Genomic DNA, 21,463 nt, shown 5'->3' with positions numbered 1-21,463 from the left:
AAGTTAATTCATCTTTTCATATTTTAGCTCAATCAATGTCAATAATATCTCTAATTTTTTTGTTATATATTCAAACTAGACGAATATTCGTATGTTGCATAGGTTATAATTATTTATTTAAAAATAATTATATATACTACTAGGGAAACACAAAAGTTTAAGAAATAGAGAGGGTGAAAGTGATATTTTAGGAAGTTCTAATTTGAGGGGGTAAAAGCGACCTTTTTTAAAAAAAAATAGGCGTGCAAATTGATATTTTAAAAAGTAGAGGGGTGAAAATATTGATGGTCAAATTTGAGAGGTAAAAATAACATTTTGCCAAGTATATAGGTGGAAATTGTCATTCCACAAAGTAAAGGGTGGCAACTGTATATAGTATAATGATTTAAAAAAAAGGTTTTATTTAAAGAAATATATATTTCAAATCTTTTTCAAAACAAGCATGATTTTAAAAATATTTTATTTATAGAAAAATGATTTTAAGATATGAACATTTATGTAAATTGCTATAAATATTCCAAATCTCTGACAAACCAAAAATAAAATTTTTAAAGAGAAATAGATGTAAAAATCTCTTTAAATAATATCATTTAAATTTATCATACCATATCGTTTGGCGCATTCAACGTCCTACCAATAATAAAAATCCTAACAACGAAGAGTTTTTATAAACGTAATATCATTTAAATATATCTTACCAAAATGGTTTGGCACATTAACTTCTTACCAAAAAAATAAAAATTCAAACACCAAAGAGTTTTTATAGTTCTTGAATTTATGAGAGAGATTTCAATGCAAAACCTACACCCTTTCACCTACGACCAGATATCAATTGAACTCTTCTGAATACTTTCTAATTCACATCAACGCATGAAGAAACCCAAGCCACCAAAGGCATTAAAATGCGAAGATGGGGTAGATTTAATCAGTAACATGCCGGAAGCTATTCTTGTTTTGATTCTTTCGCGTCTTAAATCCACAAAAACAGCAATTCGAAGCAGCATTTTGTCCAGACGATGGAGGAATTTGTGGACTGCAGTTCCATCTGTAGACATACAGGACGGAGGAAAACTAAAAAAAAGTAAATTCAAAGAGTTTGTGTATTGGGTTTTAGCAAGCAAAACCGTAGATTTGGATAGTTTTCGTCTATGTTGTGATGGTTATTACAACATGTCCACAGTCTCGCGGTGGATTCATATGGCAGTCACAAGAAACGTCAAACAACTTGACTTGACGGTTTGCACTAAGGAGAATGATGAAGCTTTCGAGTTACCCCATTGTCTGGTAACTTGCAGTTCCTTAGAGATATTAAAGCTAAATTTGGGCTATTGTTATCTAAGTTTGCCGAAGTTTAAGGGATTTCCGGCACTTAGGGTTCTTGCGTTGTCTGATGTTGACTTCTTGCAAGATGCTAATTTTGTAAAAGATTTTCTCGCAAGCTGCCATTTGCTTGAGGATCTGACTTTGTCGGGCTGTGTGCTAAGCAAACTTGGTCTTCTTTGTATTTCATGTCCGAAGCTGAAAAAGCTGAATATTTACAGTGAAGACAGGCGCTGTTGTGACATTAAAATTTCTTGCCCAAAATTGGTGGTTTTGAATTTAGAGGGTGATATAGCATGTAATTTGTTCTTTGAACGTCTAGACTCCTTAAAGCAAGCTATGATTGACGCTACATTCGAGGGCAACAGCGTACCTGTGCTGTTTCATGGAAATTCTCATGTCAAACCTTTTTGGAAGAACCTTTACTTCCTGTGTAAGGTAGATGCTTATTCTCTTTATACACAATTCTTCATTTCGGTTAAAGTGTAATCAGAAAAGACTGCAAAATGTGGAAGTTTCATTTGGCGCCAACCTTTAATTAAGCTTGACCCTTCTTAAGTATCCATTTTATGTAACTGAAAATGTGAATAGATAACTATATTATAAAAAGATTAGAACATTAAGTTTTCAAGTATTGTTTCTGTTTTTTCTTAATGAGATCATAGCTTAATATAGTAAAAAAAAACTATATGGGTGTTTCTTTTTTACTTAATGTAGAAATACCCAAAGAAAGTTGTGGAATGTTGTACGTCAAAATCTATACCTTATAAGGGCTGAAATATGTACTTTTACCTTGAGTATTCCAAGAACTGAAATATGTTAGCAAATTTTATTGGACAGATGGAGGGCATGGCTCAGTTTTTATACATTTCTTGATCTTTCGAAACTTTGTATTTATATATACTCTTAATCAAGTACCTACATGCTGATTGTATCTCTTACTTGCTGTCATTATTATAGTGCATTGATGGTGCATGTGATCTGGCTCTACCTAATTTGAAGACTGCGGTGCTTCAAAGAGCTATGGGTGCCTTCAGTGTCGATGAACTGATCCAAATTCACAAATATTGTCCAAAACTGGAGAATCTCAAGTTGATCATTACAAAGGTATTCTCATATCAAATTGTCATTTTTAATTTTTTTATGTATCACATTCTTGAAGCATGGTGGCTCACTTTCCTGTTTCCTTGATGTATTGTGCAATTTAAATTGCTCACATTAGCTTAAATTGAGCCCATAAATATATTTTTCAAGAGCTCAAGACCTTTGTTTGGATTTTTGCACCTCAGCATGAATAACTTATGCTTTTGTTCCATGATCTAGGATTTTAATGAAAAACACGAGTTTTTGGATGAAGATGGAATAAGAAGAATCATGACTCCTGATGTAAAAAGGGTGGCGTTTTTGGAATTGAATAGAGAAAAGCCAAAACTTGTTATGGACTGGTGTGAAGGTATATTGTATTTTTCTTTCACTTGGGGTAACCAAGCTGGGTTCTCTGATTATTGACTTTGAAGGTAATTGTCAAATTGATTATTTTGAAGAACTATTGTTACGAGAGTTCTGGTAAATTGTAAGGAGTACCAACCTATCCATGTGATAGATCTAGTACCTAGATTTCCTGGTCCTATGTGTAAGCTTTTTGGATTTGGATTTTTGTTTCATTTTCAACGTTAACTAGAAAATACTTGTTTGGTTTTACAATTTTGTTCATATTCTGCTATAAAAACTATACAAATATGTAACCACAACACCACCAGTTGTAATATATATATATATATATATATATATATATATATATATATATATATATATATATATATATATATATATAAGGTATAAAAGGTTAATTGTAACTCGTGAGAACCACAGTTACAAAATTGTTCACTTCAAATGGTAAAATTTTACATGATAATTTGATGATATAATGATAACATTACTATATAAAAGGTTGATAAATAAATAAATCATACTACATATGGACAATAAACTAATACTATTACCATATTGGTTAAAATGAATAACATATGCAAGAGATATACCATGAGATTATGATGCAGCAGACATTTTTTTTTTTTTGGATTTTCTGTCATCTGAGTATAATTTACTATAATATACTTATAAGACAATAAAAAATGTACATTATCCTTTTTGCCCTGTAAGTAAAAAAAATGAAAAAAATTAGACTATATGTTATAAAACTCTTATAATAGAAAAGTAGGGGTGAGCATGGTGCGGTTTTAGGTCCGAACAGCAAACCGCAAGGTGCGGTTTTTGAATTCTAGAAACCGTTGGGTGTAAATTTTCAGTGGTTCGGTTTTGCGGTTTTTGATTGTGATTTCAGTTTGTACTGGTTCGGTGTCGGTTTTAAACCGAGTCAAACATATGGTGCAGTTTTTTATGTTCACCGGTATAATTTTTTTTAACCGTGGTGCTCATGTGAAGATTTATGATTGTATGATATGATGTCATTTTGTTTTCACACATTTAGAATCTGTAACTTAGAGTTTTTTATGTTGTTTACTTGATCACTTCATTTGCAACATATATTCTCAAACTCATTTTTTTATTTAATTTGTGCTTAGAAGTTACAAACTTGCAAGTTATAGCCCACATAGTGTTGACACTTTACACATAATCATTAGGTTATAAACACAAAGTGACAAACTCACACATTAAACTTAATACCTAATTATTTTATCCTTAATAAGCTTGCGGTGCGGTTCGGTTTTGGTGGTCCGGTTTCTAAATAAAAACCGCACTGCACCAATAAATTCGGTTTTTCAAAAACATAAAATCCGCACCATCGGTTTCGGTTTTTCGGTTGCGGATTATTGCGGTTTTTCATTTATCTGTTTGGTTTTTGCTCACCCCTACAGAAAAATATGATGCTATAATATGCTAATTAGATATTTACAAAAGTACATTGCTATTTTTGCATTTAAAGGGATGCATAAATAAATGAAAAAAATTTCATGGTAGTTTTGTAAATCTATTTTAATTGCACCAAATAATCCACTATTAGAGGTAAAATAAATGAAAAAAATAAACTTCCTTTTATAAAAGTGTTACAACAGAAAAGTATGATGTGATAAACAGCCAACAAATACAATGCATAATTGGTTCGCTTGCATCCTATTTACCGTCCTTTTTGCACAATGTGCTTGTTCTTCTCATATCAGCCACTCTCAACAACTTTACCAATATATGACTATCAATCAAACAAAGCCAATATATAAAATTTACCATATATTAATCCCTATATTAATTTTTTTTTTCTATAACTAAATTTTCTACAAAGTGGATTTTGGCTACATTATAAATCTAGATAATCAAATTAAACATTATTACCTCATCTTTTTCTATGGTTGCATCAACAATCGTTAGCACATCTTCATGCATATCAAAGTGGAAAAACTATAGATATTAAAAAGTAAATAAAAAAAAAACATTAATTATTGTAAGAAGTGCAAACTTCATACTCCAATTATTAATAATAATAATAATAATATATAAAAAATGAAAAAAATGCTCACCCACTTTTTTCCCTAGCTTTGTTCACAATCAACTCATAGAAATCGTGTTGCTGAAAATAGACGATAGTTATCTATTAGTATCATCTTAATTTTTTTAATTTGGATTAATTTTTTTAAAATGGTGAATGTTACATTATTACATACATGTGGAATAATGAGATCCTCTTTCACATATGAAAGATTTTCAACTGAAGCTATTCATATTTCTCTAAATTCAAGTGCAAGTTATTGCTAAACAGCTTGTAAAAACTCGCTAATTGTATCCCATTTTCTAACCTAAAAACCACAAGGATGGGGTAAAATGATAATTTATCCATATTTAGAACATAAGAAATTAAGAATTACCTGCATGACTCTTCGATGTCCTGCACCATCCCACTAACTATAAGTGATTTCAAGAGCCTCATCTGTAATGTAATTAACATATGATTTAGAAATTAAGCACATAGTTTTTTTTTTAAATTAATAAAATACAAGATAAAATTTTATAATATTAAATTACTTTTTCACGTTTAGCTTGCTCCTCTGCCAGGTATGCTTCACACTATGATGGTGACAATTAATCAGCAAAAAATATAAGATTTATAAATGTTTTTATTTTATTTTTTGAGAGTTTTCAATCAAACCTATCAAGCAAAAAGGTAGTTTCTACTGTCGGATCTTTGCCAAAGCCTCTACAACCAAATGTATTTGATTTTTGTTTTTCTATATACATAAGAACATTAATTTAAGTTAATGCGTATAAAAAAGAGAAGTATTTTATTAAATGAACTTAAAATAACAAAAAATAAACTAAACATATGCTTACTATCCTCCCTGTCTTCTTCTTCTTCTTCCTCGTTTTCAATATCTTCAGAAAAGATAGCTATGGGTTAGCTTTGATTTTCCACTTTTTTGTTTTTGTAATTGAAGCTCCTCTTCCCTATAGTAATAGAAAAATATAAAATTAGCAATTAAGAATGAATATTAACTGTACACATGAAAATATACAAATGTTAATGACTTAATGTTACTCATTCTTGTTGTAGCTTTAAGTTTCTCTTTTTCTTCTTCTTCAATCTTGACTCGAATGGTAACCCAATGTATACAAGTATAGTTTAGTGAAATTCAAAGTTAGTTTTGTAACACTACTAGAAACCTGACTTTCAGCAACGGAATCAGCGACGGAACTTTTCTATAGCTAATTAGCTAAGGTTTTCCGAGGGATCAGCTACAGATTTCACAAATACCTCAACCAAATTAATTTCAGAATTTTAGTGAGGGGTTACCGAGGGCTTAGCGACAGATTGGTCTTTTTTTTCGACAAAAGGAATCCCTTGCTAATTTGTAGCAAATTTAAAGATCTTTAGCTAGGGAACAACGACAGATTTCTTAGAAACAGAGGATTTTTTTCTTGGGCATCGCCAATCGGTCGCTGAAAGGCCCACTCCCTTTTTTTCACTATGCGCTAAATTTTTCTTTGTTCCCTCGTTTTATTTTCATCCTCTCTAAATTTCCCCCCAAAATCCCTAAACACGATTTCCTCTCAAAACCCTAAACCATAGTACGTCGACTCAATTCCCTCCTCCCCCTAGAAATAACCTCCACCACCATCCGCCTGCATCGCCTCTCTTACCTGTATATCCCCTCTTTGAAGTTGAGTTGAAGCAACGCTAAGGAACATTCTCGTTGGATTTCCTCTTGGTTCGTCTCCTTTCCTCGTCCACTCGATGTTTCCTGCCAACATAGTTCGATCTATTGGTTGCTTGAAAACTATGGTGGTTATCCCCTCCAAGATCTTGTTCTTACAAATTTGATTAACTTAGAAGGTAATTTTGAACCTTATGGATGATATGCATAATTTTAGGCCAATGTTATGTGTTAGATGATAGTACTAGCTGCAAATTGATGTTACAATTGATGAATAGTGTGTACGTAAAAGAAAACAACTGGCAATTTACTGTTTGTTGAAAATAGTTGTTGAAAAGAAAAGTTGAATGTGGCTCTTTAGCAACGAACTCTACATCATTTTTTAGCAGAGCATACTCTGCATACTTCAAATCAATAGATAAATAAATACAAAGACTTTGTTGCATGCTTGCAAATTCAAGATAGAAAGATGTAACTGGTATGTATTGTTACATGTTTTTATCCACTTATATAGTAGTCTTTTCAGGATATGGTCATGTGATCATCAGGAGGTCATTTTACCTCTGTGAATTTATTATTTGTTACAGGTAGATGATGCTCTTATTGCAACTGGAAGAGCTCCATTCATAGAAGGGCTTGGTCTTGAGAGTGTAAGTGAACTCATCAATACATCTACAAAGCTGCATTTCTTAGGGTTTAGGGTTTTAGGATATTTTTGATGATGAAAATACAGAGGGCATTATTGTCTTTTTTGATTTTTATAGGTGAATGTTCAAACACAATGTGGTTTTATTCCTGTTGATGAACGCATGAGAGTGATTGTCTCAAAGGGAGAACTAGTATTGACTCAAAATTGACATCAAAATTTTAATTGGATTTTTTTTAAGTTTATTTCTTTAAACATAAAATGATAAAATATTGGTCTTTTTAGGTCCCTCACTTGTATTGCATTGGTGATGCTAATGGAAAGATGATGCTTGCTCATGCAGCAAGTGCCCAGGGTATTTCAGGTATCTTACTCATTACTATAGGGACAATGACATTGTGATTTCCCTTTAATACCCTTATATATAATTGTTTTTGATTAATATAGTTGTTGAATAAGTTTCTGGAAAAGATCAGCACTTACTGACATTTATAACCAACAGGTTGTTGATTTTCTAAGATAATCATTTAGAAAAAGAAAATTTTAATTATTGTAAATCTTTTTTTGTTTCTTTTGCAGAGAGGCATTGTGAACTAGTTAAAGTTGGATATGGAGAGATTGTAGGAAGAAATTAAGGCTTAAGTGGTTAGTATCTTATCTAATAAGATGCAATAAACATTAACTTGGTGATTGAATTTTGAAATATGTTTTATTTATTTATGTGATTAGTTGGGACTTGAGGCTATGAGTACAGGGTATGGAAATCCTCAGTTAGAATGTAGTGCAGCTGATGAACGTTCCAAGCTATTGGCTTATGAAGTTATTGGATTAGAAGAGAAGGTATAAATTTAATTAACTAAGTTAAAAATACAATGTCATATCTTTTTTAGATAGTATATTCATAAACAGGTGTCTTTTGTAGGCACTCAGATTGAGGTCAAATGAGCTAAAACTTGAGAGGCAACTGGAAAACATTATCTTATCTTATTCTCTTTTCTCTTAGGTTGATCAACCTTGTCACATGACACGGGTTTGTTCTAGGGCTCTTATCTTTATTGGCGGTCAATATTTGAAGGTAATTTAAGTTTTAACATATCTTCATTGCTGATCGATATTTGAAAGTATTTTAAGTTTTAGCTTACCTAAATGATTCATACGAGAGTTCATTTCGTTCCTATAAGTTCAACTTGAACACTAAACTGTACTATATAGAGAAAGGGATCTCATCCATGGGGATCTATTTGTTTTAGGTCAAGTAAGTTTCATGTTTTGGATCCAAAGTTAATTGAATATGGTGTTAGATAATAATTAACCATAAAACTAAAGGAAACCGTTTAAACAAATAGATGGATAATGACTTGTAGGGATTGGAGTTAATTCTAGATGCAGTTAATTATAATCTTTATCTTGTTGACAATAAATAGATATGGTGCTAGTGGTGGTTATCCTTCTCAACAAGGAATCATTAGGGATGCTCAGGTTTCATTCTAGCCATAATCCATTAAAATGATTTTCCTTTTCTTTTTTCTTTTTTTTATTTAATTTATTCAAACTCAATCACATACATTTCAACTAGGCTTTTCCAGATCATCTCAGCTAGAGGACAGACATTGACACTTCTCAACTAGTTGCCTTTGGAAGGTCTCTTGGTGGAGCAGTTGGTGTTGTAGTTAACAAAAATAACCCTGACAAGGTATCTTATCTCCATTATAAATTTATCATTTTCATCTATTATTTTTCATATTGAGAAAAATCCAAATGCTTTTTTACATGAACTTTCACCATATCACAGGTTGCTGCATCAATACTAGAGAACACTCTTACATTATTCTTGAAACTACTAAGACCTTTAATTTACACTAAGCGTTGGATTACATGTGAATGTTGTTTATTGACTTAATTAGTTGATTTAATGATACACATACTTAATATTACTAATAAGTCTGCTCTTTTTTCTTATTAGTTCTCATGAAACGTCAGTCAAACCTGTGGGATAATTGATGAAGAAAGGAAGGGAGAGATATATGTTGAGGTAGTATTCGCTTAATTTTCATTTTGCAAAACAGGTCATTTTTTAATTTTTTTTAGAAGCTTATTCTTCCTGTGTGTAATGGTGATAGCTACAACTTTCATGCTACTGGGAGAGAAGATATAGATGTACGTATATTTTTTAGACTTTTTTGTCAACTAGAAGGTGATCTGTTACATAAGCACTAAAATCTGTCCCACTTTACTACCCGAGTTGATCAATTTGCATCAACTCTTTTTCATTGATGCTTAAATTATGTTTAGGTAGAGGGAACCTTTCCTGATGGAACAAAGTTAATTACTGTAGATGATCCAGTATCTTGTGAAAATGGAAATCTTGAAATAGCTTTACATGGATCTTTTCTTCCAGGTCAGCAATCTGTACTTTCATCTTTTCAGATCCATTTTACTTATCTTGGGTGCCAAATTTGATGGATATTTGTAGAAAGTTGTAAGATTCCTGGAGAACTAAACTTCAGACATAGATATATAATGCTTAATTCTGGAAAGGAAGCAGTAGTCCTTAAAGTAACTAACAATGGATATATAGACCAATACAGGTGGCTTCCTACTTTCCTTTTCACATTTTAATATTTTTCTCTTATATAATTACTTAAATAAATACTATTTTTATAGGTTGGAAGCCATTACCATTTTATCGAGGTCAATCCAAGTTTAATTTTTGATCAAAGAAAAACATATGGCATGAGACTAAATATACCCACAGGAACAACTACTAGATTTGAGGTCAAATACTTCACCTTAAGGCACTATATGTTATGTAAATTAAAAATAAATATGCACTTAAGTTTACTTTTGCAGCCAGGGGATGCAAAATCTGTCACTCTTGTAAAAATTGGTGGCATGCAAGTAATGGAATCAGTACATGCAATTGCAAACAACCCTGTCACTGATTCCAATGTCAAAACAGTAATGGAATCAGTACGTGCAAGAGGATTCGGCAATTCCAAAGCTAGTACCAAGTTAAGTTATCAAAACCTGTTTCTTTTGGTATTTCTGTATAAACAATAATTGTGTGTGTTATTTAATTTGCAGTAATGGTATCATTATAGAAGGATCTCCACTAGCATATAAAATTTTGGTTTTGAATGTTTTTTGAATGATACTTTGGGGAACTTTGATAGTTTTGGTATTGTAATGTTTGGTTGTGTCATTATTGATGTTTTTTTGTATAATAATTTGATGATTGTAGTATTTTTTTTTTGTTTAGAATCATAATAAAAAATGATATTACATGTTTGCAACAGATCAGTGAATTAAAAAAAAATTAATGTATGAATTTTGCGAGGGATTAGCTATGGGAAAAAAAATCATATCTAAAGTTTGCGTCGGATCAACGACGGAAAAAAAATAAGTATATGAATTTTGCAAGGGATTAGCTACGGAAAAAAAACTGATCACAGAAATTTGCGACAGAATAGCGACGGAATGACTTTATCAAAATCTGTCGCCAATGTCCTGAGTAAATGTATTGAGTGACATTTAGTGACAGATATTCTGTCGCTATATTTGTCGCAAGGAAAAACCGATATGTCGCTAAAACCCTCGCTGAGAAATTAGCCACATTTAAATTACCTATAGAGTGAATCCGTCGCTGATCCATCGCAAACAACATTTAGCGACGGAATAGCGATGGATTCGTCCGTCTCTAAAACCCATGTTTCTAGTAGTGTAAGTAGTAAGTAGAGTGAAAGGAGAAAGAATGTTTGAATCGGTGACTAACCTTTTCAACATATTGCTCCCTTATGACAGGCCCAACTGTTTCCTTCTTGAAAGCAGTCTTATGAATCTAATCAGATTTATAATGTCAACCAAATTAAAATTAACCCCCAAAACACTCGAGAATAGATCGATGGCACTGATAAAGATATAATGGGACCTTAACACATTACAGAACCTCAGGTAATTGACCGATAAAAGTAAAATCATGACGGTCAGATTTACACTTTACAGGCTTATGCTACCCTTAGCTAGGGTAAATTGCAATCCATTGAATTAGGTCATAGAAATCAGTATGGATATACAACAACTGATTGCAAGATGCACATGTAGATGCATGGATATACAACAAATTGAATGTATGTGTTGATTCATGGCCATATGGCCCAAATCTACTTCATAGCCTTTAAGATAGTGTCTAATACATTCTTTAAGAATCAAATTCTGATACCTTTGTATACGGTCCTTTAACATACATCTTTCCCAGCCAAGTTCTTTCAAATACGATGCATACTTGAAAATCCATTCAGTGAATTCACCCACTGACCTATACATCATTAAAAGAACAGTAAAAATCGCAAACCCAAAATCTTGAAATTTCATAGACCCAAATGTATTGATCAAAGCAATAGGAATACATAATCAAGAAAATCGATAAGAATAGAACATGATTATGTAAAACATATCTACACCGAATGGAAAAGTAGAAAAAAAAATTATAACAAGTAAAATAAACTTCAATCGATCTCAATCAAACTCTCTCTAACCATTCACTATGCCAAAATCAAAACCTTTAATTGGATTCCATATGACCATTCACTTAGAAAAAAAAAAAACTTGCATCCAATCAGTTCGTGTAGGAGTTAAATATCCAGACGGACCTTTACTCCTTGTGTAAACTTGAAAAAAGGTGAAAATTAAGTTGCGACTGCCTGAGATCTTTGGGTTGAGAAAGATAAAAACCTGTAGGTATAGATAAAGGGTGAGGAAATAGCCTATGGTGGTTGTGGAGGAGAAGGCAACGTCTATTAAAAGCAGTAAATGGAGATAGGGATAGAGATGACTAAACCGAAATTGCCCAAAATTGGCTACTAACTTGTAGGGAATAAGATTTGGTATTGAATGTAACTGAAATTAATTGAATGGGCAGGAAAAATTGGGTAAGTAGGTGGAAAATGGCACGTGTCATCTTGTTTGTGTATAAGATGGACACGTGGCGTTTAAGGGAGGTTTTTATTAAGCATATATATATATATATATATATATATATATATATATATATATATATATATATATATATATATATATATATATATATATATATATATATATATAGTGAGTTCCGTTGAGAACTCATAGTTTCCCAAGAACGCAAGAACTAAAAGTGCAGCATTAGATCAAAATTAATTCATTAAGGGCGTAATCATTTTACCTATCTCATTTAATGTTTAATCTTTGTGTTCTTAGAAATATTAATAAAAATATCTAAAAATTAACATAATTAATTTAATTTTCGGAGTTTGTTTTAAAAAAATAGTAATTTTCGTTTTTTTTATAATGCAGATTTTTTAAATTTTTTAAGGAAACATGAATTTGAAAAAAAAATACTTTTAAAACGGAATGTTTTTAAAACAGTAAACTAAAAAAACAAAAAAAAAACTAGATTATTTTGAAAAATCTATAATTTTTTTAACCAAAAAAATCAACATTTTAGGTGTATATATGCATATCTTTTCTACTGCTTATATGCATATTTTTTATACTATAATATTCATAATTAAATCATAAAAAACTCATTTTTATTACTAATCTATAAACACAACTATACAAATATTTTATTCGATATAAAAATAAATATACAAAACAAAAATGCTATAAAATTTCAAGGCCTTTTCATGTCTTCGTGTGAATATTTACATATTTTCTTTAATTTATCATTTTTCACCTGTTCAGTATTTTTCAAAAATTATTCCAAGTCTACATGAAAATAATAATAAAAAATGATTAATGAAGAACACTCATATATATATATATATATATATATATATATATATATATATATATATATATATATATATATATATATATATATATATATATCTTGTAAGATTCACATGTGATTATATCATACATACTTATAAAGCTAACATTTTTTCTTGAATCTCATTCATTTGAAACCCCATAAAAATTTGCCAACACCTCATGCATTTGAAACCCCACACCCTTTCACCTTCAAGGTAATTAATCACACATAATCTCATTCCAAGAAAATCATACACTTTATAAGTTCAACACCACATATATCTTATAACTAGGCGAATCCCCGCGCATTGCGCGATAATAGAATTATATAGTTAAAATAATAGTTTTTACCAAATTATTATTTAATATTTCTATTTTGAAACAAAATGTTAGTAGTAAAGCAAATATATAGTTACCATATTAGTTTTATTGAACATTATAGTTTAATTTTTAAGTCATTGTGATATATACAACTATTTGATAAATTTATAAACCGTTTAATATTGTGTAAATTATATATCAAATGAATGATAATATAACAAGTAATAAAATGTATGAACAAAAATATGAACTGTAACTTTTGAAAACATAAAAAATAGAAAAACATCTATTATAACATTTGTATTAAAAAAGATATATATATACAACGAATAATAAAAAAATATGAAAAATAAACACTATAACTTTTAATAACATAAAAACACTAAATCATCTATTATAACATTAATATTAAATCTTCATATTTAAATCAAAAATATCTTCAAATACATTAATGTTTTTAATGAGTAAAACTTTACAACCTTATAAAAGAAAGGAAAATAAAAAGTTATTAGTGATTACTGATTCATAATCATAAGTTAAAAACTCTTGAGTTGTAACTAACAAATATTCATAAATTAGAAAACTCTTGAGGTGTAGTGTGAGTTTCAAATAAATGCGGTACTTGGAAATGTGTATTTATTATTATTATTATTATTATTATTATTATTATTATTATTACTATTATTATTATTATTATATTCGTCTAAATAATTGGTTTTGATGCATCATTTTAATCCCTTCAATTATTAAACATGAAGATATTTAATTATAAATTTATAACATACATAGGTGCATATACATGTTAAACAAATCACATATAATATATATATTTTCGTAAATGTCATATGTAATTCTTTTCGTATTAATATGGATAAATTACTTTCATATGAAGAACATATCATGATACGTCTATCATAATTATTACATATCAAATGTTAAAAATTATGTTATCCTTTTAAATATTGTCTTTTAAATATGTTGTGTAGGATAACTTAACAAAAAAATAATAGAAAATAAACATAATCAGAATAGAAAAACTACAATCAATAAATAAGAGCATTGGGTGGTTGAATATATAAATAAAGATGTTACATAAACATACATTTAAATCAAAAGAAAAAACTAATATTCATCAACTTTGCTCAAACAAAAAAAAACTATATCTGTTTTCTGAATCTTGTTTCTTCATTTAACACTATTCAACCATAGAAACTTGATTATAATTCTTCACTAACCTACAATCAAAATATTTTTCTTGAAAAAGAAGAATCATAAAGATATTCCAAGCAAAACATTGATGTTTGGACAGTCACATTCAAGATTGAGTAATACATACAAATCACATATAACGATTAAATGAGAAACTAAATATAAAGAAAGAATAGAAAATCTTCATTTGTTTTGGTTGAAAGATATTCCAAGCAAAGCATTGATGGTATGACATCCTTCTTACATGTAAGATTTTATATAACACAAAAAACACAAAAAGATTGACCTATTTATAGTAAACATTTCACTAAATGCTAATTAAACATAATATAAGTTATAAAACTTTTGAGTGTTAAATCATAATTAAGAAAACTTTTGAATTGCATTAGTTAAAAAAGGGGGTTTCAAATGAATGTGGTTTGAGAATGTTAAAAAATCGGGATTTCAAATGCATGAGATTCAAGAAAAAAATGCTAACTTTATAAGTATGTATGATAGAGACAGTTTTCTAAGCACTACATTGTTTTGAAACTTATGTCTTTTCATATTTCTTTGTAATAATGGTTTTTAATTACCATTTAAGAGTTTTATACTTAATGATACTTATGAAACTAATTGATTAATCTTGGTATATATATATACTTCACATTGGTAGATTATTTTCGTAGGATTTATAATTTTTTAGGTGATTGTATGGTAGATTGGAAGCTTCAAACAAAATAACGTTTTAACATGATTTTTCTTTTACAAGTAATATTGTCTTATATATGAAAAAGTAAACGGAAGATGATTTTCTTCATTGTATAACAACTAATCAATGATGAACAAATCCGAACACAATAATTGAAGACTATTTCATTATGTTTGGAAAATAACTTAAGATGGATTTCTTTCTCTTTTCCATAAGGAAGACTTCGTGAAGATGGGTTATCTAAGTTATTGGTGACTAAAATGTTTGTATGTGTGTGAGTGTCTATATATATATATATATATATATATATATATATATATATATATATGTGTGTGTGTGTGTGTGTGTGTGTATGTGTGTGTGTAAACACATTTGTAACATTATATTTATAGGATATTATTATTATTATTATTATTATTATTATTATTATTATTATTATTATTTTGAGCTATTATAATTGTATATAAAGATTAGACTTATGCATGTTATTATTTAAATACTTACACATTCAAGAGTTTTTAACATATGGTTATTAATATGTAATGTCTTTTTATTTTCCTCTTACCTATACACATTATAACTATATTAGTAGTATACAAGTAAGTTGTGATAGAAAAAATCATGTGTTTGAAGAGATTTGTGATTTTAAATATGAAGTGTCGAAACAATGAGTTTTATCACATCAATGGTTATTACAACACAATTTTTTTAGGGGATAATAATGTTTATGTATACCAAATGTATGTTGAGTTCTATATATTTTTATTTGATTTATAAGGGTTTAATAAGTTTTGTTGATATAAATGTTATAGTAGATGTGGTAGAAGTTTTATATAATTAAAAGTTGTAGTTTTTTTTCCCATACTATTTATTATTCGTTATATTAGATATTAGCACACATTTTTATACAATCTACACAACTTAATACGTTTGATATCAAATTTACACAACTTAAACGTTTTATAAAATAATAAACTTATAGTAGAAATAACCAATGATATAAAACCATGGTTGTTTATAAAACAAACAAGGTAACTATATGTTTTGTTTTGCTTCTAACATTGGTTTTTCATATATAAATAATAAATTAAAGTTTCTTAAAAGTTATTATTTTAATTAAATAATTAAATGCCCGCACAATACGCGGGGATTCGCCTTGTAATGTGATATTCACATGTGATTGTATCTTTTAAGATTCAAATGTAAGAATCACAAGAAATTAAAAAAAAATATCGAAGAACACCCATACAAAATGCATGTGTGCATATAGACGTAATTCTTATGTGATTCACTTGTAATTTACATGTGAATCACATGTACTTCATATGTGATTCACTTGTGATTTACATGTGAATCACATGTGATTCATATGTGAATTACATGTGACTTACATGTGAATCACATGTAATTCATATGTGAATTACATGTTATTTACATTTGAATCACATTTAATTCATATGTTTTCACTCATGATTTAAATGTGAATCACATGTAATTCATATGTGAATTACATGTGATTTATACGTGAATCACATGTGATTCATATGTGAATTACATGTGATTAAATGTGAATCACATGTAATTCATATATGTTCACTCGTGATTTACATGTGATTCATATGTGAATTACATGTCATTTGCATGTGCATCACATGTAATCCATATGTGATATTCATACGTGAATTACATGTGAATCACATGTAATTCATATGTGAATTACATGTTATTTAAATGTGAATCACATGTAATTCATATGTGCTCACTCGTGAATGTGCATTACATGTAATTTACATATGAATCACATGTAATTCATATGTGATTCACATGTGATTTACATATAAACTAAAGTTTAGTGCTTTTAAAGATGATCAAATAAATAACTTATTGTGAACAAACAAGGAAACATGATGATTGTTTCAACAAAGCAATCTCTGGTAGTAAAAATAATAATTTTAGGTGATATGTGAATATATCATGTATTGTTAACATGTGAATATACCACATTATATTTCCATGTGAATATACGATATATATATATATATATATATATATATATATATATATATATATATACATATATATATATATGTATGTATGTATATAAGAATTTCAAGTGAATTTATCTCTATAAAATATTTGATATCTCATTTATTTTTCTATATCTAGAAAAATAAATCCACTTAATTTTGTAATTTCGAATGCAATAACATAAAGAAAAGTGTGACTTACAAATAGTAGAAATTAAGCTACAAGAGTTGATGCTTCTTGGCTACTGACATAACAATTCTAAAAGATGAATCCCAAAAGCTACCTAGTAACAAAAATCAAATGCACAATCAAAAGCTCGAGGTATATAAGAATACACACTTTATAATCCATCCAAATACTCTCATTTATAACCGTAGAACCCTAGAGAAAAAAGTCTATGTGCCAAAAGATGACTATATTGGGGAAATTGAACGCAAAAATAATGGAAACAGTAATAAGGCCAAATTCATAAAACATTTAGGACTTAAAGCGGAAAGCCTCCTTTCCCAAATTTTCTCTATTATAACTTCTTTCTATGTTAAGTATAAAAGAAACACTCATATAAAGTTTACCAGATTAAGTCGCATTCCCATTAAGCCCAATAAAGCATCAGAAATATTTTTTTTGATAGATGATTAAAGCTCTAGAAAGAGAATAACAAGTTTAATCACACCTTCTAATGAACCATTTGGCGTTTGAAATTGTAAGTTTTGTAGTCTTCCCCTCTTTCTTTTCGGTGTGCTATTTCCATCTTGTGTTTCACTATTTCCTGTTAAGAACAAATGACCAAATTAAACATTGAGCTAAAGCTATACAAAAGCAATCAATGTTTTTTCACATTTAGTTCTCGTGCCAAAAGAATTAGATTCCAAAATCAAACATTAAGCTATATATTTAATCTTCCTAAACTATCTTACAAACGACTTATTCTTTACTTATGAAATAAAGCACGATTTAACAGAGAAAGTAAATGTGGATTTCCAAGTTAACTTCTAATAATTAACAAATATTTCCCTAATTTGGCTTTGTAGCATCATCTTTAGTGATTAGCTGGTCAGCAAAATCTTGCCAATCATTTGGTTTGGAAATATCCTCAGGTGGTAGGTCACAAGAACCATAGTCAGTGGGATGAAATTACCAATAAAGAAGCACAATTAACAAAGATAAAGAGTGAAAACATCATTTGAAGCATTTCCACAAACACGTTGTGTGCTAAAAACAAACAAAAGATATTTTCCAAATCCGAACAGTCGAAAATCCATCAAGGTGAAAGGGAATAATACAATATTCAAAAGTAAAAATCCCAAACAATTGTTGTGAAGCAATAAGGTCATTACAACTGAACTTGGAGGTCAAACAAAAATTGGTCATTATCAGTATTTTTGTAATAACGCCTTAATAGTTGAAGGAATATTCATGTGATCAACTTTATGGTCATGTAGGTCTCCCTAGAATACGAACCCTAAATATGAATAACAAGTAACTAGATAAGTAATTTAGAAACTATTTTCACATCAATAAGCCAATAACATGTAAATATGATATCAAAGCTTCAAATTGTTCAAGTACAACTATTATTTCAGAAAGTTTCTGCTTCTTTTGTTCTGAAATTCAACTATGAAATTCAAATCAACACATATGAAGCAAAAGTAAAACATGATTTTAATGTTTAAAAGCCATGAGGTATTTAAGATTAGAGAAAGAAAATAGGAAACAAGCAATGGTAGCTACACATATGAGAATAAATGAACAACGCTTTTCCTTTTCTCCTTCTGTTATCTAACTAGTAGTTGCAAAGAATAGATTTCTCAAGAGGAAGGACAATATGGTATTTTATCGATCATCAAAAAAAAATTCCCTAATACTTTTATTTCTCCTTTTACATAGGTGTTGGTTTCGTCTAGTGGACTTATAATATGAAGAAAGTAAAGGCAGTAGGTCAAATCAAAGCTAACATGATTGAATCAAAAAATCAGAAATCGAAATAGATATGAAGGTGTTTACCAAATCAGATAGATGTGTAGGAGAAACATATATGGTGATGATGGCACAACGACAAAGGAAGAAGAGATATCTCGATTATAGTGGAGTAGTCCAATGATGATAGAGAAACAAGGGAGAGTGGATGTGCAATAATGGTGGAAAAAACGATTCAAAATCAAAGCATCTTCAGTGAAGTTTTTTCTATGAAGAACGTGAGATCAAGGAGTGTGGAGGTTAGGGGTGCAAACGAGTCGAGCCGACCAGAGCCTGGTCAGGCTCGGCTCGGGCTCGTTTAAGTTATACGAGGCTCGAGCTCGAGATCGGCTCGATTCGAGCTTCTTGTACTGAGCTCGGCTCGAGCTCGTAGATAATTATACTACCTCAAATCGGGCTCGGGCTTGGCTCGTTTTTTGTCTGACGTGTCTAAGTAAGCTTAAGCTCGACTTGAGCTCGTTAAGAAGCTCGTTTACTAATACCCTAAATCCCTAATCCCGAAATATGTTTTTATTTTAATATATAAAAATAATAATAAATTATATTATATAAAAGCTCGTTTAGGCTCGCGAGCCTAATCGAGCTTAGTGACATGGGCTCGCGCTCGAGCTTGTTTAATAAATGAGCTTAATATTAAGCTCGAGCTTGGCTCGGGCTCGGTTAAAATCGATTTCGAGTCGAGCTTTTAACGATCCGATCTCGAGTAGCTCACGAGTAGCTTGGCTCGTTTGCACCCCTAGTGGAGGGCGATGGAGGCAGAGGTGGCCGGTGAAGGGAGGAGGGAGGCGATCGACGACAGATGATGGAGGAGGCAATCGTATTTTATCGTCAATGAAGAACGTGAAAGGGAGAAAGATTTGATGATGAACAGAGATATAAAGAGTATAAGGAAAGGGTTTGACGTGATCAGGTATAAGTTATCTATCCCTAAAATGCCCTCCGACTAATTGAAATAGGATACCCCCGTTCTTTTTATTTCCAAGCCTTTAGAAAAATGTCATAGATCATCTTGACGCATTATTATTTTTTATCTAACGGTCCTTTTTTGGTTCTCGGGTTCTCAGGATCTATAAGTTCTTAAATGATCATTTCTTTCTTTCTTTCTCTTTCTCTCTCTCTTAATATATATATATATATATATATATATATATATATATATATATATATATATATATATATATATATATATATATATATATATATATATATATAAAAGGAAATCTACACTATAAAAAAAGGTATTAATGGCGACACAAATCACCGCTATTGCTCACTAAAGTTGCTACTAATACTTTTACCGGCGACACGTCAACATTTTGACCTCATATTCAATTAAGACTCGATATTATTTTCTGATTAATCTCTGAATACCGGTAATTGTATTCACATTGATCATTTTTACATGGTCAACAGGTCATCCACTTTCAAAATATACAATTTAGACCCAGTTTTAAAATTTTATTACAAATGTGATCCGAAATTTACACTTTTGGCCCAGATTTCAAAATGTTCTTACGAATTCATCCTAAATTTAATATTTTTACATATATATTTTTTCAAAGTTTAGTTTTGAATATGTTTTTTGTTTGCCTTATAAAATAATATTTCTACAAAAAAATCTTTTAACATAAAAATTTTTTGTATAAAAACATTTTTAATTTTTTTTTTGTTAAAAAAGGGTTTTATATGTGAAAAATATGTTGAAATATTTTTAAAAAATAAAAATAAATAAGCAAGAAACAGTGGTGACATACTGTTTTATTATCATCATTATATATGTTGTTATTTTTGCAAAAACTTATAAAAATCATAATTTTTTCATACGAACTTTATTTTCAACGTTCTTTGTATCCACAATTTTGTCTTGACAACTACTACATCTTTCATGTTGATCATTTTAGCCAAAATTACAATATATTTTAACTTTCATTTTTATAAACAAAGGTTAATATTTATTAACTTTTATAAGTAAAAATGGGTGTTATAATATATTGCTTTATATTAAGTTTAAAATAACTAGAAAACCCTGGTTGAACAATAAGAAAAAACGTTAAAGTTGGTTATGTTGACTAGAATTTTCTTAAAAACTAAAAAATATATTTTCGAATAAAATACCAAGATATTTACTAAAATAAAAAATATATTTTCACATAAAAAACCACGATATTTATAAAAACAGTTTTTGACATGTTATTCGTGTCGAATTATATAGGTGCACAAAAAAAAATTCACCCTATATGAAAGTATGTGAAATTAAATTTTTCATCATATGTGAAAATAATTTTTGACATGTTATTCATTTTCGAATTAAATAGG

At 29.4% G+C, this 21,463-nt stretch overlaps 2 protein-coding genes and 1 pseudogene across 2 annotated transcripts; 2 read left to right on the top strand and 1 right to left on the bottom strand.

Moving 5' to 3' along the window:
* The first annotated feature begins 696 nt into the window (after window positions 1-696).
* Window positions 697-3,018, top strand: LOC111882912 (putative F-box/FBD/LRR-repeat protein At1g78760). The gene is made up of 3 exons (XM_023879283.3): window positions 697-1,758; window positions 2,281-2,427; window positions 2,644-3,018. Exons 1-3 carry the CDS (start codon window positions 871-873, stop codon window positions 2,827-2,829), a joined length of 1,221 nt encoding a protein of 406 aa, XP_023735051.2. The 5' UTR covers window positions 697-870; the 3' UTR covers window positions 2,830-3,018.
* Window positions 3,019-4,033: 1,015 nt separating this feature from the next.
* Window positions 4,034-11,377, bottom strand: LOC111882913 (protein XAP5 CIRCADIAN TIMEKEEPER-like; annotated as a pseudogene).
* LOC122198270 (urease-like) lies at window positions 8,654-10,416 on the top strand. The gene is made up of 7 exons (XM_052764403.1): window positions 8,654-8,824; window positions 9,095-9,163; window positions 9,252-9,288; window positions 9,424-9,529; window positions 9,605-9,719; window positions 9,796-9,906; window positions 9,982-10,416. The coding sequence occupies exons 2-6, from the start codon at window positions 9,132-9,134 to the stop codon at window positions 9,836-9,838; spliced, it is 333 nt and encodes a 110-aa protein (XP_052620363.1). The 5' UTR covers window positions 8,654-8,824; window positions 9,095-9,131; the 3' UTR covers window positions 9,839-9,906; window positions 9,982-10,416.
* Window positions 11,378-21,463: the final 10,086 nt, after the last annotated feature.

Source organism: Lactuca sativa, chromosome 5 (genome assembly GCF_002870075.4).
Source record: "Lactuca sativa cultivar Salinas chromosome 5, Lsat_Salinas_v11, whole genome shotgun sequence".
Lineage (NCBI taxonomy): Eukaryota > Viridiplantae > Streptophyta > Magnoliopsida > Asterales > Asteraceae > Lactuca > Lactuca sativa.
Note: the sequence above shows the minus strand (reverse complement) of the source record. Positions and strands in the feature narration are given on the sequence as shown.